Below are 17,604 nucleotides of genomic sequence, written 5' to 3'. Positions count from 1 at the left end.
AGATCAACACCTAGACCAGAGAGCCTGCCTCCCACATTCAGGGCATTTTATTTATATCCCACATTGTTCATAAGAGTATTTGAGACAGTTTAACTTGGGGAAGAACCCAGGATCTCTACCCACTCTCGCCTCTATATTCCCACCTCAGCTTTCCACATGAAGTCCATCTCTGATCCAGCCACTTACGTCTGTGGGAATTAAAAGATTGAATCTAGTTAAGGGCTCCCCTCCATCTGGTCTTTTGTTACTTTCCAGAGCTTAGAGCTCCAGCCTGGAACTCAGCAGATGGGGGGTTAAGACTAATGCCCTGTCCTATCTCCTCCCCTCTCCATTCCTAACTTCAAAGTCTCCATAAAGCCTGTCACTGCTTCCCTGACCCTACAGTGGCAGCTCCATCTTAGCTCTTGGCTGGTTCAAAACAGCAGATGCTGAGCCCTGGCCCGGCTGCTCGCACTCCACTTTTCTAGCCATCTCCTAGGGTAAGCACCAGCATGCTGAGGACCTGTGGGGCCAACAGTCCTCGCTCCTCAAGGAGAGAAGGAGGGGCATCTAGGAATAGAAGTTGCCTCAAGCAGGGAGTGTCTCATGCTTAGAGTTAGAAGGCAGCCCACAGGCAGAACTTCTGGTCTAAAGACCAGGACTCTGGGACTCGGTCTAGTTTGCGATCAGAGCAGACATTTAAGGGGTTAGCAAATAGAGTGATAAGCATCACCAGCCCAGGGATGGAAGCAGGGGGACGGCCAGATTGTAAAGAATCTGGCAAGAGATGGACCTGGAAACAGGGTAGCAGCTCAGGGACCAGAATTTGTCCTGTTAGTATTAATGTCCAAAATCTACGCTAAATTATACACAAACCAATGTCCAATCACTTTAATCTCTGGCTCTGGTGATTCGGTAACCAGTGCTTTAACACTGTCTGGGATGGCTCCGGCTCCCTGGGGCCAGATTTTGCTCTGTAGCTCCCTTAGGAGCAACTGTCACAGACGCAAGGCCAGTGGGAGTGCTAAGGCTCAAGACCTGTTCCTCCCACCCTCATCTGTTGGTTTTTCCAGCTGTTTTCCTTGGCTCAAGGATCACACTCATAGGGATGCAGATGGAAGAGGGGGAAGTAGAGAAAACAGCGAAGTCAGAATGAGCTAGGCAAGAGGCAGATGTTAGGAAGAAGAGATGGAGAAATGGCGCTAGTGGTCCAGCCTTCTGATAGGACACCTGGGACATCTTTTCAAGTAGCGGCTGTGTTGGGCATGGTAAGAGAGGGTCTTAGCAGGCAAGATTCTTCTTTCCACTCCTGACTGAGGAGAATCAGAGTTCTTATTGTGGGGTGCCTCCTTCCAGGACTGGGCTGAAGCCTAGGAGCCCCAGCTGTTAACATCTGGGGGCAGGATCATGTCTGGTAACAAAGGCTGGTGGGTACCACCTGAGGGCGAAGACAGCGTGTCTGAAAAGTTCCTGAGGAAGACCAGAGAGTCTCCGCTGGTGCCTATAGGTGAGTGGGAACGGAATGAGGGGTGAGGAAGGGGGCCTTGTCTCAGAAAGAACATGGCTCCTATTCCTTTGAAAAAAGGAAGCAGAGAACTCAAGTGGTCCTAGCCTCTGAACAATCAACAGCTAGAAGAGTAGTGAACCAATGGCAAAGATGCCAAGGGACAAAGGGATAACCCCTGACGATGAGAGTCTGGATGGGTGGAGGTGGTGTCCAACCCAGTACACGGGATACAGGGCAACTTGGGCACCACCGCCAGCATCAGGATGGGAAGTAGTTTGGGGTCTCTCAGGTCTTCCTTTCTCAAGGCCCTGGAAGAGCAGGAAAACAGCTGTGGGAGCCAGCAGTGGTCAGAGAAGCACCCTAGGCAGAGCTAATGGGCTTGGGGGAGTCAGATGATGGACTATTTGTATATGAAGGAGGGAAGTCATTGGAGGGAGGAAGCCACTTTGAAAACGCCACTGAGAGGAAACAACTCAATATTCTAATGACAGTCCCCCCCTTTCACCATCCCCATGGCATAGCAGGAAAGCAGCTGTTTATCTAGATGCCCAGCCTGCCTAGTGAGGTGTCTCTTATCAGGAGAGTGATGTGCTTGGTGACTGAAGCCCAAGGGTCATGTTCTCTGCCTACAGGCTTAGGAGGCTGCCTGGTGGTGGCAGCATACAGGATTTACCGGCTAAAAGCTCGTGGTTCCACCAAGATGTCCATACACCTGATTCACACCCGAGTGGCAGCACAGGCCTGTGCTGTGGGCGCCATCATGCTGGGTGAGTATCTGCTGCGGTCACAGGACAATGAGGGCAAAACTGACTATGCAAAATCAGGCTGTGAGTCCCAAGAGTTAAGGGTCCATAATTTCAGTCCCTGTCCCCTAAGCTGGACTCCTCATCAAGTCCTTGGTGAAACTCTCATACCAAGAGATTTTTAGGGTTCCCTGTTTAGTTTCTTGCCCCAGACCTGTGGGGATGGTACACAGTTTGTTTCATGAACAGTCTGTCCTAGAGGTGTGAAAAATCACACAGCAGAACATAGGCTGAATTTCTCTTTCTCTCTGGATCAAAAGGCAAACAGCTACTTACTAGCTGTGTGACAGTGGACAAATCCCTTTCTCTGAGCGTCAGTTTCCCTACATCTAACATGATGATAACCACACCTGGCTTGTCTACCTCACAGGTTGCTGTGAGGTTTCTCAGATAGATGATATACATGAAAGTGCTTTGTGAACTGTCAGACGGGGTGTTCCCCAGGCTGTGTGGTCAGGTGCTTGTAGCAGCTGCTGAGACCTAGGGCAGAAAGATGAGCAGGGCAGCTGGACTCTCAGGGGAACGGCTTGAGTTGGACCCCTGGGACTCTGCAGTTGTCACTCTCCTCTGGGACACCTGGGAGAGCCAGAGGATGGGTGGAAGATACAGTGTCATGGGGCATTTTTCCTTCTCTCTCACACAGGTGCTGTGTACACAATGTACAGAGACTACATCAAGAGAACAGCACAGGATGCCGGGGAGAAGTAGGAGTCCTATAGGGCCTGGGGCAGTCAGACCCTCTTAAATCAATCCCTGGTATGCTCCTAATAAAGTAGTTTTGAGGAAAATCAACGGTTTCTTCTCCACATGAGGGAGGGCAGAGTAAAGGATTGGTAGTGGCGGGTGAAAGGACTTATAGCAAAGGGCTAGAGACCAAAGAGTTCTGGCCCCCAACTCTGAGCGGGGGGGGTGGGGGGGGACGATGACGACAAGAGAGACTCTTAGGGGACACAGGAGGTATAGTAGACCTCTGGTCCCAGAAACCCAACAACTCACACCCAGAAGCTTGGTACAGAGGACAGATGCCGGGAGAGGGAGTGGGAGGGTGGGAGCAGTAAAGAGGCCTCAGTGCTCATGGGAACACTGAATGAAGAGGCAGGCATTCCTTCCACCACAGGCTGCCTCCCTGGGGACTGAGGCAGGAAGAAGGCTGCAGCTGGGAGCAGAGACAGTGAAGCCTCATGGGAGACGACATATATCCAGAACGCAAGTACCAGGACTAGACTGCTGGAGGAAAGCGGGTGGAGGGGTGGGGATGAAAGGAACAGAGAAAGGCAGAGGTCAGAATGTTCTTTTTGCTTATAAACCACGTTTAAGGTCAAATTTGTTAAAAAAAAAAAAAAAAATTCCACGTAAATTCTGAAGACATGGCCCCTTGGGGTTAAACACTTTCATCCCCTTCTCCCTCCCTGAGCCCAAGCTCCTCTATGTTCCCTGGGAATGGAGCCAGGCAGAGGCCACAGAAGGAGCTAGGAGGCCAAATTCTCCTCCTTCACTGGTTGGAGGCTCTTGGGTTGTTAAAGATAGCCACAGCAGCAACCAGACGCTCTCTGACAACGTGGAGTCCAAGTTACATCAGGTCTCAGCTTCAAGTCCAGTACGCAGCCCACTGTAGGGAGCAGGAGCTGCCAGGAGTCCCGGCACTCACATGGGGTAATTGAGCACAACATCCTGCTTGGCGAGCTCCAGCAACATAGGATCATCGAAGAACTTGCTGATGCTCACGTCTTCACTCAGGCCCTGCAGAGAGTGGGGGCAAATGCAAGAATGAACCCTATGTGGTGGCTGACTGTGCTTGAGTGGGAGGCTGGTGGGGGGCAGAATGTCAGCCAAGCTATTTCAGGAGCCCTGCCTTAGGGTATCGTCACAGGAGAGGGGAAGGCTCTCTTTTCCAGCCAGACTGGGTGCCAGGTATGGTTGCCTGAGACCCGTACAGATCGCATCTCTCTACACTGTACAGTAAACTGCTCTCAGTCTTTGGGAGAAGGGTTCAAAAGGAAGAAATGAAGAGGGGTCTCAACAGGAGAGGGCTGAGAGGCGGCAATGGGCCTGAAGGACACAGACCTTCCTACGACGGGTTTTGATCATGAATTCCCGGGCCAGGTGAGGAGCTGGCTGTGGCTCCAAGGGGCGGATGACAATGCTCTTGTCCAGAGGATCACCAGGAACAATCTGAAAGGCAAAGAAAGGGGTTTCAGATGGTGCAAGCAGGCTCCCCAGAGCATTCAGGCCTGGAAGCAGGACTCTTCTCTAGGATATTGGAAATCTCACTTGGGACTTGGAAGGGGAACAGGTCAGAGGGGATTGGTTTTGTACAGGAGGGAGGCCAAGCTGGCCAGCCTGCCCCTTTTTCTCACCTGCCAATGGTGGAAGACAGACAAGGAAAAGGCCTGCCCCTGGGTATGAGTCCGCAGATCAGTCTCAAAGCCAAAAGAGTCGATGGCTGGGATGAAAGCTTTGATGGTGTAGAGAGGGGAGCCTGGGATGGGTGCATCCTGAGTCACATGCCCCCTGAGAGAGAAAAACAGGCTGAGTCCCTAACCCTACACAGGCTAAAAGCAGAGAAGCAATCTGCCCCCAAACGTACCCCAACCCAGAGTTATCATCAAACAAAGAATAAGCACAAATGCGCTAGCGAGGGCAGAAAAGGCTTGGCGCTCTCAGTGTAGTTCCCTATGAAGTCAAAGGGGCAGTGACCTCTGGGCAAGAGTGGGAACACTGATGGGACAAGGTCCTATAGACATTCCCACCATTGACACGCTTCAGTACTTTCCCTAGGAGCTCTCCGAGGAGGGGGGACCAAGAAGGAATCTCAAATTTTCATTTGGGGAAAGCTGGGGATTGGCTCATTCCTTTCCTACTTCATTCTGAGAAATCAGCTCCCTATGTTTCAGAAGTGGAGTGTGTGGGGAAGACCAATCTCCTCTTCCCTGCAGTAGCCAGTTACTTCTTCCTCTGCTCTTGTCCTCTGCACACACCCTAACATGCCTGGGGCTGCTCACCTGCGCCTGGCCAGGACAGTATAAACAGCAGAGACACAATCTGCAGGAGCCTGGACCTCCACGAAGTAGTAAGGCTCCATCAGACGAGGAGTGGCCTACAACAGAGCAAGGAGGCTTCCTCAGCTTGGCAAAGGCTGAGACCGAGAACCTGGATCAAAGGAAGGCTGGGGGTCTGTAGTCTCGAGGCCCCACTTCATGCTCTGGAGCAGGCTTGCCCTGCTCGCTTACCATGAGGAAGGCAGAATAGACAACTCTCCTGGCTGTGGGGATGATCTGGCCTCCGCCCCGGTGCAGGGGCTCCTGAGCAACCACTGCATCCAGGATCTTAAACTTGACATTTCGAATCACTGAAAAGGAGATGGGGCAGCTGACTGAGGAGTGGTTCTGGTGCCAGTCAAGGGCCCACAGGCAGAGCAGCAAGGAGCCTCTTGCAGCACTGCGGCTGTCTTGTGGTCACAAAAGAGATGGTACAAGATCTCCCTGCAGATGGGTGTTCTAATAGACTGTACAAGGCGTGTAGCAGAGGTCAGAAGGTAAGCATATGTTGTTTGTTTCAGGCCATGCTCAGACATCACAAAGATTCCTTAGAAGTCTATGTGCTTCTTTCCGATATTTAATTATTTATGGATGTAGAATAAGTTCTGGGAATTGCACATTTGTTCCCACTAGGTCCAATCCTGGTCTGTGAACCACTCCAATCCCACGCTCCTCTTGATACCTCTCCTCACACACATTCCTTGTCAAGAACAAGGAGCAAATATCAGTCTAGAAATGACTTCATTTCCAGGATACACTAAGTGGTAGCACCAGGATCAGGGGGAGGGAGAAGAGAGGAAACTGGCCCAGGACATGGGAAGGCTCTGTGTGTCCCCAGCTGCTTCTCCTGCCAGGTCCCAAAGATGAGCCCACCCCCTCTCACACACGTGGGTGCAAGGACGCTAGAGGACTGGGGTGGAGGGGACCGAGGCGCTGCTGCACTTACACTCATCACAGAGGGGCCCCTCCCTGGTTCCCCACTGGAAACCTTGAACGATGCTGTCCTTCACTGAGCCAAGAAGAGCCTTGTCCACCTGCATGAAACATGAAGGCCCCTTAGCAGTGACTGGGGCAACAGCCAAAGAGTTTAAACGGACAAAAAGGTAGGTGCACCAGTAAGAGGACTCTCCTTCACCAGAAGACAGAAAATACTTTTGGGAAAAGAACACTTTGTAGTTTCTTCCACTCAAGAGCTACGAAACTGCCACAAGGCTCCTATCAGTTCTGCTGTACCTCAGAGGGCAGGGTATCATCCACCAGGATGTTGGGGCCAGTAGCATCAGGGCCAAAAGCCCAGATGGAACGGGCAGCCAGCAGATCCCAATCGTACTTGGTCTGGAAGAACTCTCCCAGCTTCTTCCTGGGGGAAGGAGGAGAAAATGGGGGTGTCAGACAGCTCTGTGATTGCTGGCTCCTGGGGCCACAGACTCTGCCTTTCTGGAAAACAGTCACCTCAGCCTACCCATGCTAGGCCCAGTGCAACAGCAAAGGGGGGACACCAAATTACTTTCTAGAAGGATGTGTGGTATTAGAGACCTGGCAGGGAAGCTGTGGTGCCCATCTCCATTCAGTCCTGGAATCAGAGCTGTGTTCTCACCTGTTCCATGTGATCTGGACCACCTCGTTCTCAATGTCCTCAGCAAGGCCCTTCTCAAGAGGCTCAGCAATCATGGTGATCTTGTTCCTAGTCAGAAAGGAAATGAGTAATGAGGAGGGTCAACAGGACTAGTAGAAGGGGCACTTTTAAGAAAAGGGTGACAGAGAAAACAGCTAGGCAGTGACACCAGTGAAAGTTACAGGGGTAGAGTGGAGCAAAAAGGGCTCATCTTCTGTTTTCTTTCATCTGAACCACTCTTTAAGAAAGTAAAGTTTGGGGCAAAAAAATATGTATATATATTTTTAAAGCTTTAAATGGTATCAGCATATTAAACAGTAAAACAGCAGGGTTGCTGTTAGGGCAAAAAAAAAATTTTATTTATTTATTTGAGGAAGATTGGCCCTGAGCTAACATCTGTTGCCAATCTTCCTCTTTTTGCTTGAGGAAGATTGTCACTGAGCTAACATCTGTGCCAACCTTCCTCTATTTTATGTGGGATCCTGCCACAGCATGGCTTCACAAGCGGTGCTAGGTCTGCACCTGGGATCCGAACCTCCGAACCCTGGGCCACTGAAGCAAAGGGCACGAACTTAACCACTACACCACCAGGCTCGACCCTAGGGCAAAATTTTAAGATAGGCATATTATATAGAGAGGAGTGGCAATTCCAAAACCCATCCTGGGAGTAGCTGAGGCAAAGAATTCCACAGCATCATGTCCAAAGGCACAGGGACGAGAGGGCTGGGGTAAAGCTCAAGTGTCCTAAGCACTTCTATCCCAAGACTCAGGGGTCTCTATGTTCACAGAGCTTGTGATTGGAGTGGAGCTGGGGGGAGGGGAGAGTGTCCCATATCAGTCCCAGGGTCACTATGACCCCCAGCTTACTTCTTATTGGGCGTTTCAGCAAAGCACTTGAGGGAGGAGGTTTCCACCACCGTCTCACAAAATGTAACAACAGGGTCAGCCACCTGGGAAACAAAATAAATTGTTAGGAAGGGTCTAATTTTACTGGAAAGAAAACCCTCTGCCAAAGGGAATTCTGAGGTTCCCCTGACACTACCTCTGTGAGAACCCCTTCTGTCTTTTTTTTTTTTTTTAAAGATTTTATTTTTTTCCTTTTTCTCCCCAAAGCCCCCCGGTACATAGTTGTATATTCTTAGTTGTGGGTCCTTCTAATTGTGGCATGTGGGACGCCGCCTCAGCGTGACTCCATGAGTGGTGCCATGTCTGCACCCAGGATTCGAACAGGTGAAACACTGGGCTGCCTGCAGTGGAGCGTGCGAACTTAACCACTCGGCCATGGGGCCGGCCCCATCCCCTTCTGTCTTAATCACATTAGTGCCAAGCACAGCAGGCTGAAAGTCCACACCATCACTAAGAAACCAGAATTTATGTTCCTGAGCTGAGAGTAAGTGGGGATCAAATCCGGGCCTAAATCATAGTCCCCCAAGGTTATCTTTCAACGTCCGTTCAGCTGTTTCACCGAACAAATCCTGAGGGTCTGTCAGAACTGACACTAGAGACTGACTGGAGAGTACTTGCTCCATTCTCAACCCATGATGTCAGGAGCTCCTTCCCGAAGCTCCCAGGTGGCTTGCTACCAGGAAACCCAGTCTCTTCTATAGCACCAGTCCTGGGCACATCAGTAAGAGACTAAGAGTGGTACACGAGGGTATTCATTCCCACCACAGGGCCTTCGAGAAAATGTGTGTATCAACTGAGAGGCTGATGCCATGCAATGGGCAGTTTAACTCAAGGGCTATATCAAGACTTGACAATGAATCCAGCAGAGCCAGCTCCCACTCTCTCCTTGAGATCATCCACTCTGAGCCCTATTCCCCAAAAGGGGTAACTTTTGTGCAGCTGTTTTCCTAACAAAAGACCAAGAATAACTCTGGATTGAGCACCTCGACTTTACACGTATGACATTGAGAATAAACCAGCAGAAGGAGGCAAACCAGATCTCAAATACCATCCTATATAGGTAGCAAGAGATCATGCTTTTCCCAAATAGACCTCCCAGCATTGTGCACTCCTCTACCCTTGGACCTTCCAGGGGAATCAAGGGTTTGGTTGCTTGTAAAATCAGTCTCGAGCTATGAGCCAAGCTCCAGGCCATGCAGGTGCTAAAGGAAGGGGCTTTACCTTGATGTCTATCTCTGAGTACATCTTCCGCAAATCATGCATCACACAGTCCAGGTAGAGCTCCCCAGTACCCAGAATCACATGCTCGCCAGATTCTTCCACCTGAAACACAAGAGCCCTGGTGGTCAAAGCCTGGACTCTCTTGTGCCAGCAACAGCAGACAGAAACAGAATCAAAGCTAGAACCCAGGAGGAGGTGCCTGAATCCACTATCAGAAACAGCCACTGCTCAGCATCAGTTCCAGCCTCTTCAGGAAGAATTGGTGGGGAGAGTGGCTTATGAGTCAGTCCTCAAGACATCTGGACCACTCTGCACGGTGCTACTGGGTGTAAGGGCACCAATTTCATTCCCATCTTAGCTATTAAGGGACAACCGTGCCCTATGTCCGTGGACATAAAGGAACTCTTTACGTCCAACTACTCAGAATGGTATGCTGGCAGGCTCAAAGTTTACAAGGATCAGAGTGAGTCACTTTTCCCTCTATATTTTCTGGAAGATCAATTCAAAGTGTACTCTCCAAGGAACATCTCTATCTTATCCAAAGATACTTGTGGAAGATGCACATGCATGCACACATCCACACACACAAACATGGGTCTCATCCTGCCTTCAAATGACAGTAAAAGACAGGGATTAGCTCCTGATACAGTTTCCAGAAGCAGCAGATGAGAGATGCCTGATGGACGCAAGGCCCAGTCAGCTGGGCAAGCGAGGCTTGGCTGCTGCTGTAGACACACCTTGGTGGTGAGGGACGGATAGCTCTTGTTGACCTTGCGCAGGCCGTCCAGCATCTTGGGCAGCTCTGAGGGGTTGACTGGCTCCACAGCAATCTTGATAACAGACGTGGTGTTGAACTTCAAGGGCCGGAAAATCTGAGCCTGAGATAGAAAACGCACAACAGTGAGGGCACCCGGCCTGAGCAGGCACAAAAGGTGCACGCGTCAGAGAGGAGCTGAGGACCTCCCCACCCACAACCCATGGTGGTGCTTGGAGGCAACGTGAAGGGCCATTTATTGCCGTGTATTTTGGCAAAACAAAGAGAGGAGGAAAAGAAGAAAAGGAACTCCCTCTAATTCCTAGCCTCTGAGTCAAGTAGAGGGAGAACCCAGCAGAGTCAGATCTAGAAGGCTGAGCCTGTGCTGAGGCCTGGAACCAGAAAGCAGCAGTGACTCCGGGTTAGTCCCCTGCAAGTGCTGATGCTTGTTGCTCATGTGTGCTGTGGTTCCTTGTGACCCTCTAGCTTAAGCCAATCCAGTTGCCTCTTCAGAAACTCTACCTCCTCATTGCCTCGTGGTTCAGTTATAGTCGCAGTCTTCACAATTGGCTGATCAACACCTTCAATCAGAACCCAGTTGCCAGCAGGAACACGGTTCACCTCAATGTGGTACCTGGAGCAACATCCAATAAGCAGCAATAAGCAGAATACTCTTGGGCAGAGTGTTGATTCCATAAAACTTTACCCAGCATCCGCTATATGCCAGGCACTGAGCCAGGAGCAGAGGAGAGTCTAACAGATACATTCTAGCAGTGGAGGGATGCAATAGACAATCAATCATATAACCACACATACATGTGATCACAACTAATGGGTGACATAAAAGAAAAGTGTAAGGTATTATAAGAGGACAAAATGGGAAAACCTAATTCCTGTTGGATGGTGGTGATGCTGCCCAAGGGGTAGAATGTAAGGAGATGCCAAAAGCACCACAGAAGATACTGCAACTCTCCCAGCTTTTCTTTTTTTTTGTCGTCTTCTTCTTCTCCCCAAAGCCCCCCAGTACACAGTTGTATATTCTAGTTGGAGGTCCCTCTGGTTGTGCTATGTGGGACGCTGCCTTTTCCCTCCTCCAAATCCACTTCTGTTCCCAAGAAGGTAGAAGAAAATTGAAAAGCTGGGGGACAGCGTTTCACCGGTTTGGATCAGGCCTGATGAGCGGTACCATGTCCGCACCCAGGATTAAGATGAGTAAAAACAGAAATTCTGCTACAAAAGTTCATACAATCCATCCAAAATGCAAAGGCAGGGTCTTGGCATTATCCCAAGAGCAGCTGCCTTCTGACCCTAGCAACTTTGGGTGGTGAGAACTAGAAGTCGATAGATCTGCTGAGGGAGGGTCATCTTAACCCCTAGTGTAGGGAGCCAGGCAGCTACTGTGTTTTCCAAGCAGGACCACCCCTTCCAGCTCCTCGGGGAGTTCAAGTGTAGAGGCCAAGGCACGCCCTGTAGGCTCTGGTTGGCATTACCTGGCCACGGAGATCCAAAGGCGGCCCACGGTGCATATCTGGGAGTCTTCCTCATCCTCCAGGGTGTAGTTCTCCCCCAGCACCTTCACGGGCTGTCCAGCATGGATGGTGCCACTGAGCACCCGGCCAAAGGCATGAAACTGAACTCCATCATCTGTGCTGTACATCTTGGTAGTGTGGCACATCAGGGGACCCTGGAGGAGGGGATAAAGTGCAGCTTCAACCACACATACTCTTTGAGTAAGTACCACTGTCTCCATTGCCTTGATAGCAACAACACAAGCTCTATGAAGAGGCAGCCCAGACCTAAAGGAAGATAAAAGATAAGGAAAATTCCAAATGCCCTACCCCCTGCTTAGTTAACAGATGTCACAGGCATAGCCAACAAACTCTTTTCCTTTTTTCTGGGGGAATGAGGGCAATGGGGAGAGAGGCAGGTCTAGGATGGCAGACTGGCACTGTTAACTTGCAAGATTACAAAATTAACTTGTTCCTCCAAAGACGTAACTCACAGTTCTTGACTGGCTTTAAGTTTATGCTGAGAGACTAAATTGTCTAAGGAATGGCTGGGGAAGATTTTTTAAAAGCCAGGACTGATGAGATTAGCTACCATTCGTTGGAATCTTTACGATCTCTCAGGCATCATGGTAAACACAACCGTAACACTTTTTTAAATCTTATGTAACTCTCATAACAACCACATACATATGATTATCCTCATTTTATAGAGCAAGACTCTCAGACTCAGAAAGAATGGATAATGTTCCCAAAATCATACCACTAGTAGTGGTAACATTAGGCTTTGAATTCAGGTCTGTCTATGGTTACGGGAAGGGGCATGCAAAGACAGCAAAGAAAGCATTGTTTCTATGATCAGAAAAGAGGGCCCCCATCCAGGAGGGGAAAAAATCAGAGAACTGGGGGCCAGGTTCCCTTACATCAGGGTCACAGTCGCTCATGGCCTCGCCAAGGTCGGAGTCCACACCACCGGTGTAGGTGTGCTCAATCTTGGGCTTGGCGCCCACCTTTGGAGAAGGGATATGCTGCACACACATGTCCACAAAGCCTGTGGAGGAAGAGAAACCCATTACTATACACTCTCGTGGGTAAGTGAGCGCTGAGTTATTGGTCCACTCATGATGGTCAGAAAGCTAAAAGTGAGGGGACTGATTTTCCACTCTAAAAGCTATGGTACTATGATTCTAGGAGGGAAGTGATACCCTGTTTCCTGGGAATATGCTGCTAAAAGGTTGGAGTCACCCTGACACAAGGGAAGAGCAAGAAGCAGGTCTCAGTGGTTCCTTGAAACTCAGCTGACAAAAATTTTAATCCACCTCTATCAATCCATGACCTTTTCTTGAATATAAGCACTTATACTGAACTAAATAAGTACCTCATCTCTTCTTTATAGAACAATCTCCGAATTTACTCTTCCCCTTTGAGAAACACTGCACAAATTTCTGCTCAATAAGTTACCCTCTTTTTCTAACAGCCAATAAGCCATGTTAGAAAGAACCTCCATTAGCACCTTGGGGCAGGCATGTCTGCTTTTACTTGTTATCTCCTATGTCAGATTGATGGCCAGGCCAGAATGAACTACTAAAATTATGCACTTTTGGGGTTCAGACACTCAATACCCACCAAATGCAGAATCAAGAGGTTGCTGAGAAGGCCCCTAGCCATCACTTTTTCCTCCTCCCTTATTTTACAGATAAGAAATTAGTCACAGAAGAACTTGGTGGCTGGCTCAGGGTCACCCCAAGGGAGGGCCAGGGCCAGAGCAGCATGGAGGCTCAGGTCTCCTCTCAACCAGTCTGGTGTTTATTCTACCCTATCACCTGCCTCACGTGCAACTAAAACACAGGAGAGAGGAGCTCAGGGGAAAGAGAAATTTGAGTCTACAGTCCAAGGCTCCCCAGTTCTAGCCTGGTGCTTCTCCCACAATTCAAATCACCCATGAGCCCACCTTCCTCACTGCCCTCTGGGGAAAATACCAGAACCTCAAAATCTGCTTCCCTGTCTCCTTCACTTGCATGCTGCTCCTGGAAGGGAAATTTAATTGCTTTTGTTTGCCAAGGTAGAATTCTTGGTACCATTCAACTAAGGAAAGAAGCTAGGAAAAAACCCAAGTGTTCTGTTTGCCGATTTGTTTATTTAAAAGACCTCAGATCTCTGAATACCAATATGGGGTAAGGAAAAGTTCCCTATGGCGCATGTGGCGGGACATGATGATGAGATGATGTTAAGGGGGCCATGGATTCTTTATTACCTGTGAACTCGCCAAAGAACTTTTTGCAGACCAGCCTGAGCAGGGGGCGGATGTTCAGCTTCAGCTCTTCCTTGGTTAGGTGGATGCCAAGTTCATCCAGGGTCCTTGGGAGGCTGGTGTCCACATCACCCACAACCTGTGATGGTACCAGACACCATGTCAGCTGCAGTGATAGCCCCAGTGTGGTGTTACAGAGGAGGACAAGGGAGGGCCGAAGGGCAACTGCAAGGGTCCCTGCACTAGGTTCTCTTCTACAGAGAGAGCTCTTGACAAGGACAATTTGGCTTCAAGGAAATCTTTGGTACCAACCCTTCAAACAAACCCTGGGTGGGTAGGCTTAGTTAAATGCCCACACCAACAATAAACCTGGCACTCTCAGATGGACTGCTGTCAGTGCTGCCCCCTGGTGTCTGAAAAGCAGCATCTCATCCCACTCAGGAAATCCCTTTCTCCTCCCTATGTAGACACTTCTCAGATTTAGAGGATCACTCCACAGGAAGGCACCAAAAAAGGTCACCTAGCGGTCCCTCTACTGTGAGGGCAGGGCCAAGCTAAACCACCCTCAGCAGATGCAAGGTCCCTCTGAGACAGACTCCATAAATTTCTTGTATTAATCCATTCCGGTCTGACACAAGATACTGTTTTCAGCACTAACAAATTTTTTTTTTTTTAAAGATTTTATTTTTTCCTTTTTCTCCCCAAAGCCCCCCAGTACATAGTTGTATATTCTTCGTTGTGGGTCCTTCTAGTTGTGGCATGTGGGACGCTGCCTCAGTGTGGTCTGACGAGCAGTGCCATGTCCACGCCCAGGATTCGAACCAACGAAACACTGGGCCGCTTGCAGCGGAGCGCGCGAACTTAACCACTCGGCCACGGGGCCAGCCCCAGCACTAACAAATTTTAATCATGTTATTTTGTCTTGTTGCTATGTTTTATTATTTTGTCAGCTGGAATGGCCACACACATTCTGTGTATGTGTGTGTGTTCCCTGTGGACAGTGCTTATTAAACACTTGCATATTTTATAATGTCTTGGGAGAAAGGTCTATATGAAAATTCCTGTACAACATGAATTCATACAAATGCAAAATTATACTCTTCTCTCTGGAGCATCTCACATGTTTAACTACATCCTTACCACTGTCTGATGCACCCTTTTCAATCTGACAAACATCACATACATACATGCCGAGAACAGTCACTAAAGCCAAGCTCAGACAGCCATTCTTCCAACGACTGGAAAATACTTCATTTTATGGAATGAACCATAATTCATTTAATCAGATCCTCATTGATGAACATTTAACTTATTTCCAGTTTTTTTCTTTTCCAGTTGTTATAAATAATGCTATAACAAACATATATATAGAGAACCTAGGGGACTTTCACAATTACAGCTGTAATTTAAATGCCCATAACTGAAATTATTAGTTCTCAAGTATCACATTCTTTTGAATAGTCAAAATCTCTGCACAAAATTTCTCTAGGTTGTGCCTTTTCTGTCTTTTGTACCTTCTCCCTTTACTGCAAATTCAATAGCACATAGAGGACTGCAGTGTTCTAGATGCAGGAGACTGGTGACCAATCACCCTCATATTTAGTAATACAAAACTGAGCAGGCTTAAGGGCGGGGGAAGTCTAAGTTCGCCAGCTTTTCTACCTTGCGCTTAAAGGGCAGACCTGAACCAGCTGGTGTGACACTCACCTGAGCGAGGATCTTATAAAGGGGCTCCAAGATAAACTCCACGAAGCTCCTCTGGGAGCTGCTGGTGGGGGCCTTCTTTGTGAACTTTCGCCTAAGGAGGAAAAAAAAGAGTTAGGGTAATCCATGAGGGAGGGGAGACTGTCACTGACCCCAATGGTGTATCTCCCAAGTTATGAATCTGAGCAGGGCCAAAGGGAAGGAATGCGTGTGTGAGCATAACATTTCCAGAGAGATTCTGTGACGGCCTATGGTATGATTCTCCGGCATGCCTGAGCTGAGCTGTGAAGACCTCAAGAGAAACAGCCTCTCATCCTGTTAGAACTCATAAAGCCAGCCCACTTTGAGGAGGAAAGATGGTAGTTCATGGCTAAGAAAAACATAGGTTTTAATCTTAGGAACTCGTTCTCTGTCTGCCCTCACTTACTGGGAAAATGGATCACCCCTCTAGAGAGTCACTTCCCACAATCTACTTACGTCTTAGGGTTGAAGTAGATGTCACCCCAGAGTCTTTTAGCAAATTCCTGGTAGTTAATGTCACCTATAAGAGAGGCCATACAATTAAAATCTACCTAGCAAAGTATTGTTCAAAATTCTGTTTCAGGTGCCACAAGTGGTTTGCAGCTGAAGAATTCTAGCATTTTCCTTTCCAAGGTCCAGACATTTCCTTCTACCCAGTCAGGCAGACAAGGACAGTGAGATACAAAGAAGGACAGGACTGGCCCAAAGTTGACAAGCCTGTGCTGGAGCCAAAATGAGCAGCCCAGTGGCTCCATCTCCAGCAAGCATAGGACTAAGCTATGGGCAAGAGTATGTCTTATACTCCTTCCTTTGATGAGACAGGCTCAAGTGTCTCCATGCCATCCTCTGTCTGCACCTAAACCCTGTCCCTTCTGGAAGCAGAACTTAATGGTTCCCTCAGTCTTTCCTGATCCACAGTGTGCAACCTCCCAGCTGCAGCATCATGCTAAGGCTCTGACTAGCCCTAAGCCTCTAGAAAGCAGACACCTAGTCATCTGGGGAGAAGACTCCAAAGCCAACCGTTGTCTCATCTTTCACCAATTAATATTTTTACTTTGACTCCAACCCTAAGTCAAATTCTGGTCGGACTGAAACAAGCAATGGTGGCTTTTAAAATTCAAGATCCCTGAGTCAAGAGCTCCTATAACATTCAATCAGATCAGTGACATTTCCAACTATCTGTGGATATCTCTACCCTGATGTCAGACTGTTCTCTCTCACTTGAGATGGCATAAAGGGAATCCATCACCTTTTCCCTAAAGCCACATCTCCCTTCAGACTTTTCTATCTTTCAGTGAGGCTACCACTGGCACTTCATTCAAGCTCAAAATGCCTTTCTTCCCCACTTTGTTAATGAGCAAATTCTTCCCTTCGTTCCCACATTATTAATTACTGAAACTCCCTCCTCTGTGAGCCACTGTTTCTTTTACACACCTCTATGACTGCATTTAACATGTGCTGGATTATAATCACTGGACGGAGCTGCTTGAGTATTCACAAGAACTAGGCCCAGGGCCTAACAGAAGTTTAATAAAGCTTACTGAAAGAATGAGTGAACATCCCTCCAATCTATCACCTCCTTTTCAATCTTACAGATAACATTAATTCAATATTCACAATCCTGTTTCTGGATATTGGCAAAACATCTAAACAGGTGTCCGTTCCTGCATCCTTCCTTCTCTCCGGTCTATCTTCCATCAGCTTTGCACATATCACCCCACCCTAATCTTTAATAGCTCCTAACTGACAACAGCATAAAGTCTAAATTCCTTAACTTAGCGTTCCAAGCCCTCTTCAATGTGGTCCCAACCCAGCCTGCCAGCAGTTTGACTTGAAATCTTCTCCTTGGTGAAACAGTCCACCGTCAATGAACAGGCCAGGGCTCAACAGCACCTGCCTCCATGCCTCCTCTCTTAACCCTGCAAGTCTGGAATTCCTGGCTCTCTACTCTCCACTTGTCTAAGTCCCCTCTCCTTCAAGCAGCCTTCCCTGACTCCTTGGCCACTGGAGCTGACTTCCCCTCTGAATTCCCTCCGCTCTACCTGCCTACAGCAGCTACCTGGCACTCAGCTGATACCACCTGACACTGCCATTCATCACTCCGTGGGATTCCGTCTACCCACTGGACAAAGTTCCTAGAAATCAGAGATTATTCATCATGCCTTGTTGTATTCCTAGCAAGAGGACATGGCATCCATTTCCACAGTATGGTGTGATAGAAAAAGCACCAAAGCATATTCTAGTCCCAACCTCATCGATAAGTTCTATGACCCTAGGCATAATTTTCCCTTATGTAAAAG

At 48.6% G+C, this 17,604-nt stretch overlaps 2 protein-coding genes across 4 annotated transcripts in view; one reads left to right on the top strand and one right to left on the bottom strand.

The window, feature by feature from the left end:
* Window positions 1-366: 366 nt before the first annotated feature.
* HIGD1B (HIG1 hypoxia inducible domain family member 1B) lies at window positions 367-3,077 on the top strand. Of its 3 annotated transcripts, none has more exons than XM_070561778.1 (4): window positions 367-479; window positions 1,336-1,486; window positions 2,119-2,253; window positions 2,933-3,077. In XM_070561778.1, exons 2-4 carry the CDS (start codon window positions 1,387-1,389, stop codon window positions 2,995-2,997), a joined length of 300 nt encoding a protein of 99 aa, XP_070417879.1. In that variant the 5' UTR covers window positions 367-479; window positions 1,336-1,386; the 3' UTR covers window positions 2,998-3,077. The 3 variants fall into 3 exon arrangements, with proteins under 3 accessions (XP_070417879.1, XP_008518850.1, XP_008518849.1); XM_008520628.2 differs by having other exon boundaries at window positions 381-1,247; XM_008520627.2 differs by lacking the exon at window positions 367-479 and having other exon boundaries at window positions 1,061-1,486.
* A 504-nt stretch (window positions 3,078-3,581) lies between these two features.
* Window positions 3,582-17,604, bottom strand: part of EFTUD2 (elongation factor Tu GTP binding domain containing 2) — a 39,412-nt gene continuing 25,389 nt past the window's right edge. The window contains exons 12-28 of the mRNA XM_008520629.2: window positions 15,761-15,824; window positions 15,287-15,377; window positions 13,583-13,718; window positions 12,252-12,379; window positions 11,314-11,507; window positions 10,346-10,457; window positions 9,807-9,947; window positions 9,070-9,171; window positions 7,810-7,892; window positions 6,925-7,011; window positions 6,561-6,687; window positions 6,274-6,361; window positions 5,520-5,638; window positions 5,292-5,386; window positions 4,647-4,800; window positions 4,354-4,461; window positions 3,582-4,029 (exon numbers count right to left, since the gene is read on the bottom strand). Coding sequence (XP_008518851.1) covers window positions 3,934-4,029; window positions 4,354-4,461; window positions 4,647-4,800; window positions 5,292-5,386; window positions 5,520-5,638; window positions 6,274-6,361; window positions 6,561-6,687; window positions 6,925-7,011; window positions 7,810-7,892; window positions 9,070-9,171; window positions 9,807-9,947; window positions 10,346-10,457; window positions 11,314-11,507; window positions 12,252-12,379; window positions 13,583-13,718; window positions 15,287-15,377; window positions 15,761-15,824 — 1,925 coding nt within the window. The 3' untranslated portion in view covers window positions 3,582-3,933. The remainder of the gene's footprint in view (window positions 4,030-4,353; window positions 4,462-4,646; window positions 4,801-5,291; window positions 5,387-5,519; window positions 5,639-6,273; window positions 6,362-6,560; window positions 6,688-6,924; window positions 7,012-7,809; window positions 7,893-9,069; window positions 9,172-9,806; window positions 9,948-10,345; window positions 10,458-11,313; window positions 11,508-12,251; window positions 12,380-13,582; window positions 13,719-15,286; window positions 15,378-15,760; window positions 15,825-17,604) is intronic.

The sequence above is a fragment of the Equus przewalskii genome, chromosome 10, assembly GCF_037783145.1.
Source record: "Equus przewalskii isolate Varuska chromosome 10, EquPr2, whole genome shotgun sequence".
NCBI classification, from domain to species: Eukaryota; Metazoa; Chordata; class Mammalia; order Perissodactyla; family Equidae; genus Equus; species Equus przewalskii.
The sequence above is the reverse complement of the archived record's forward strand: the minus strand, read 5'-3'. Positions and strand labels throughout refer to the sequence as shown.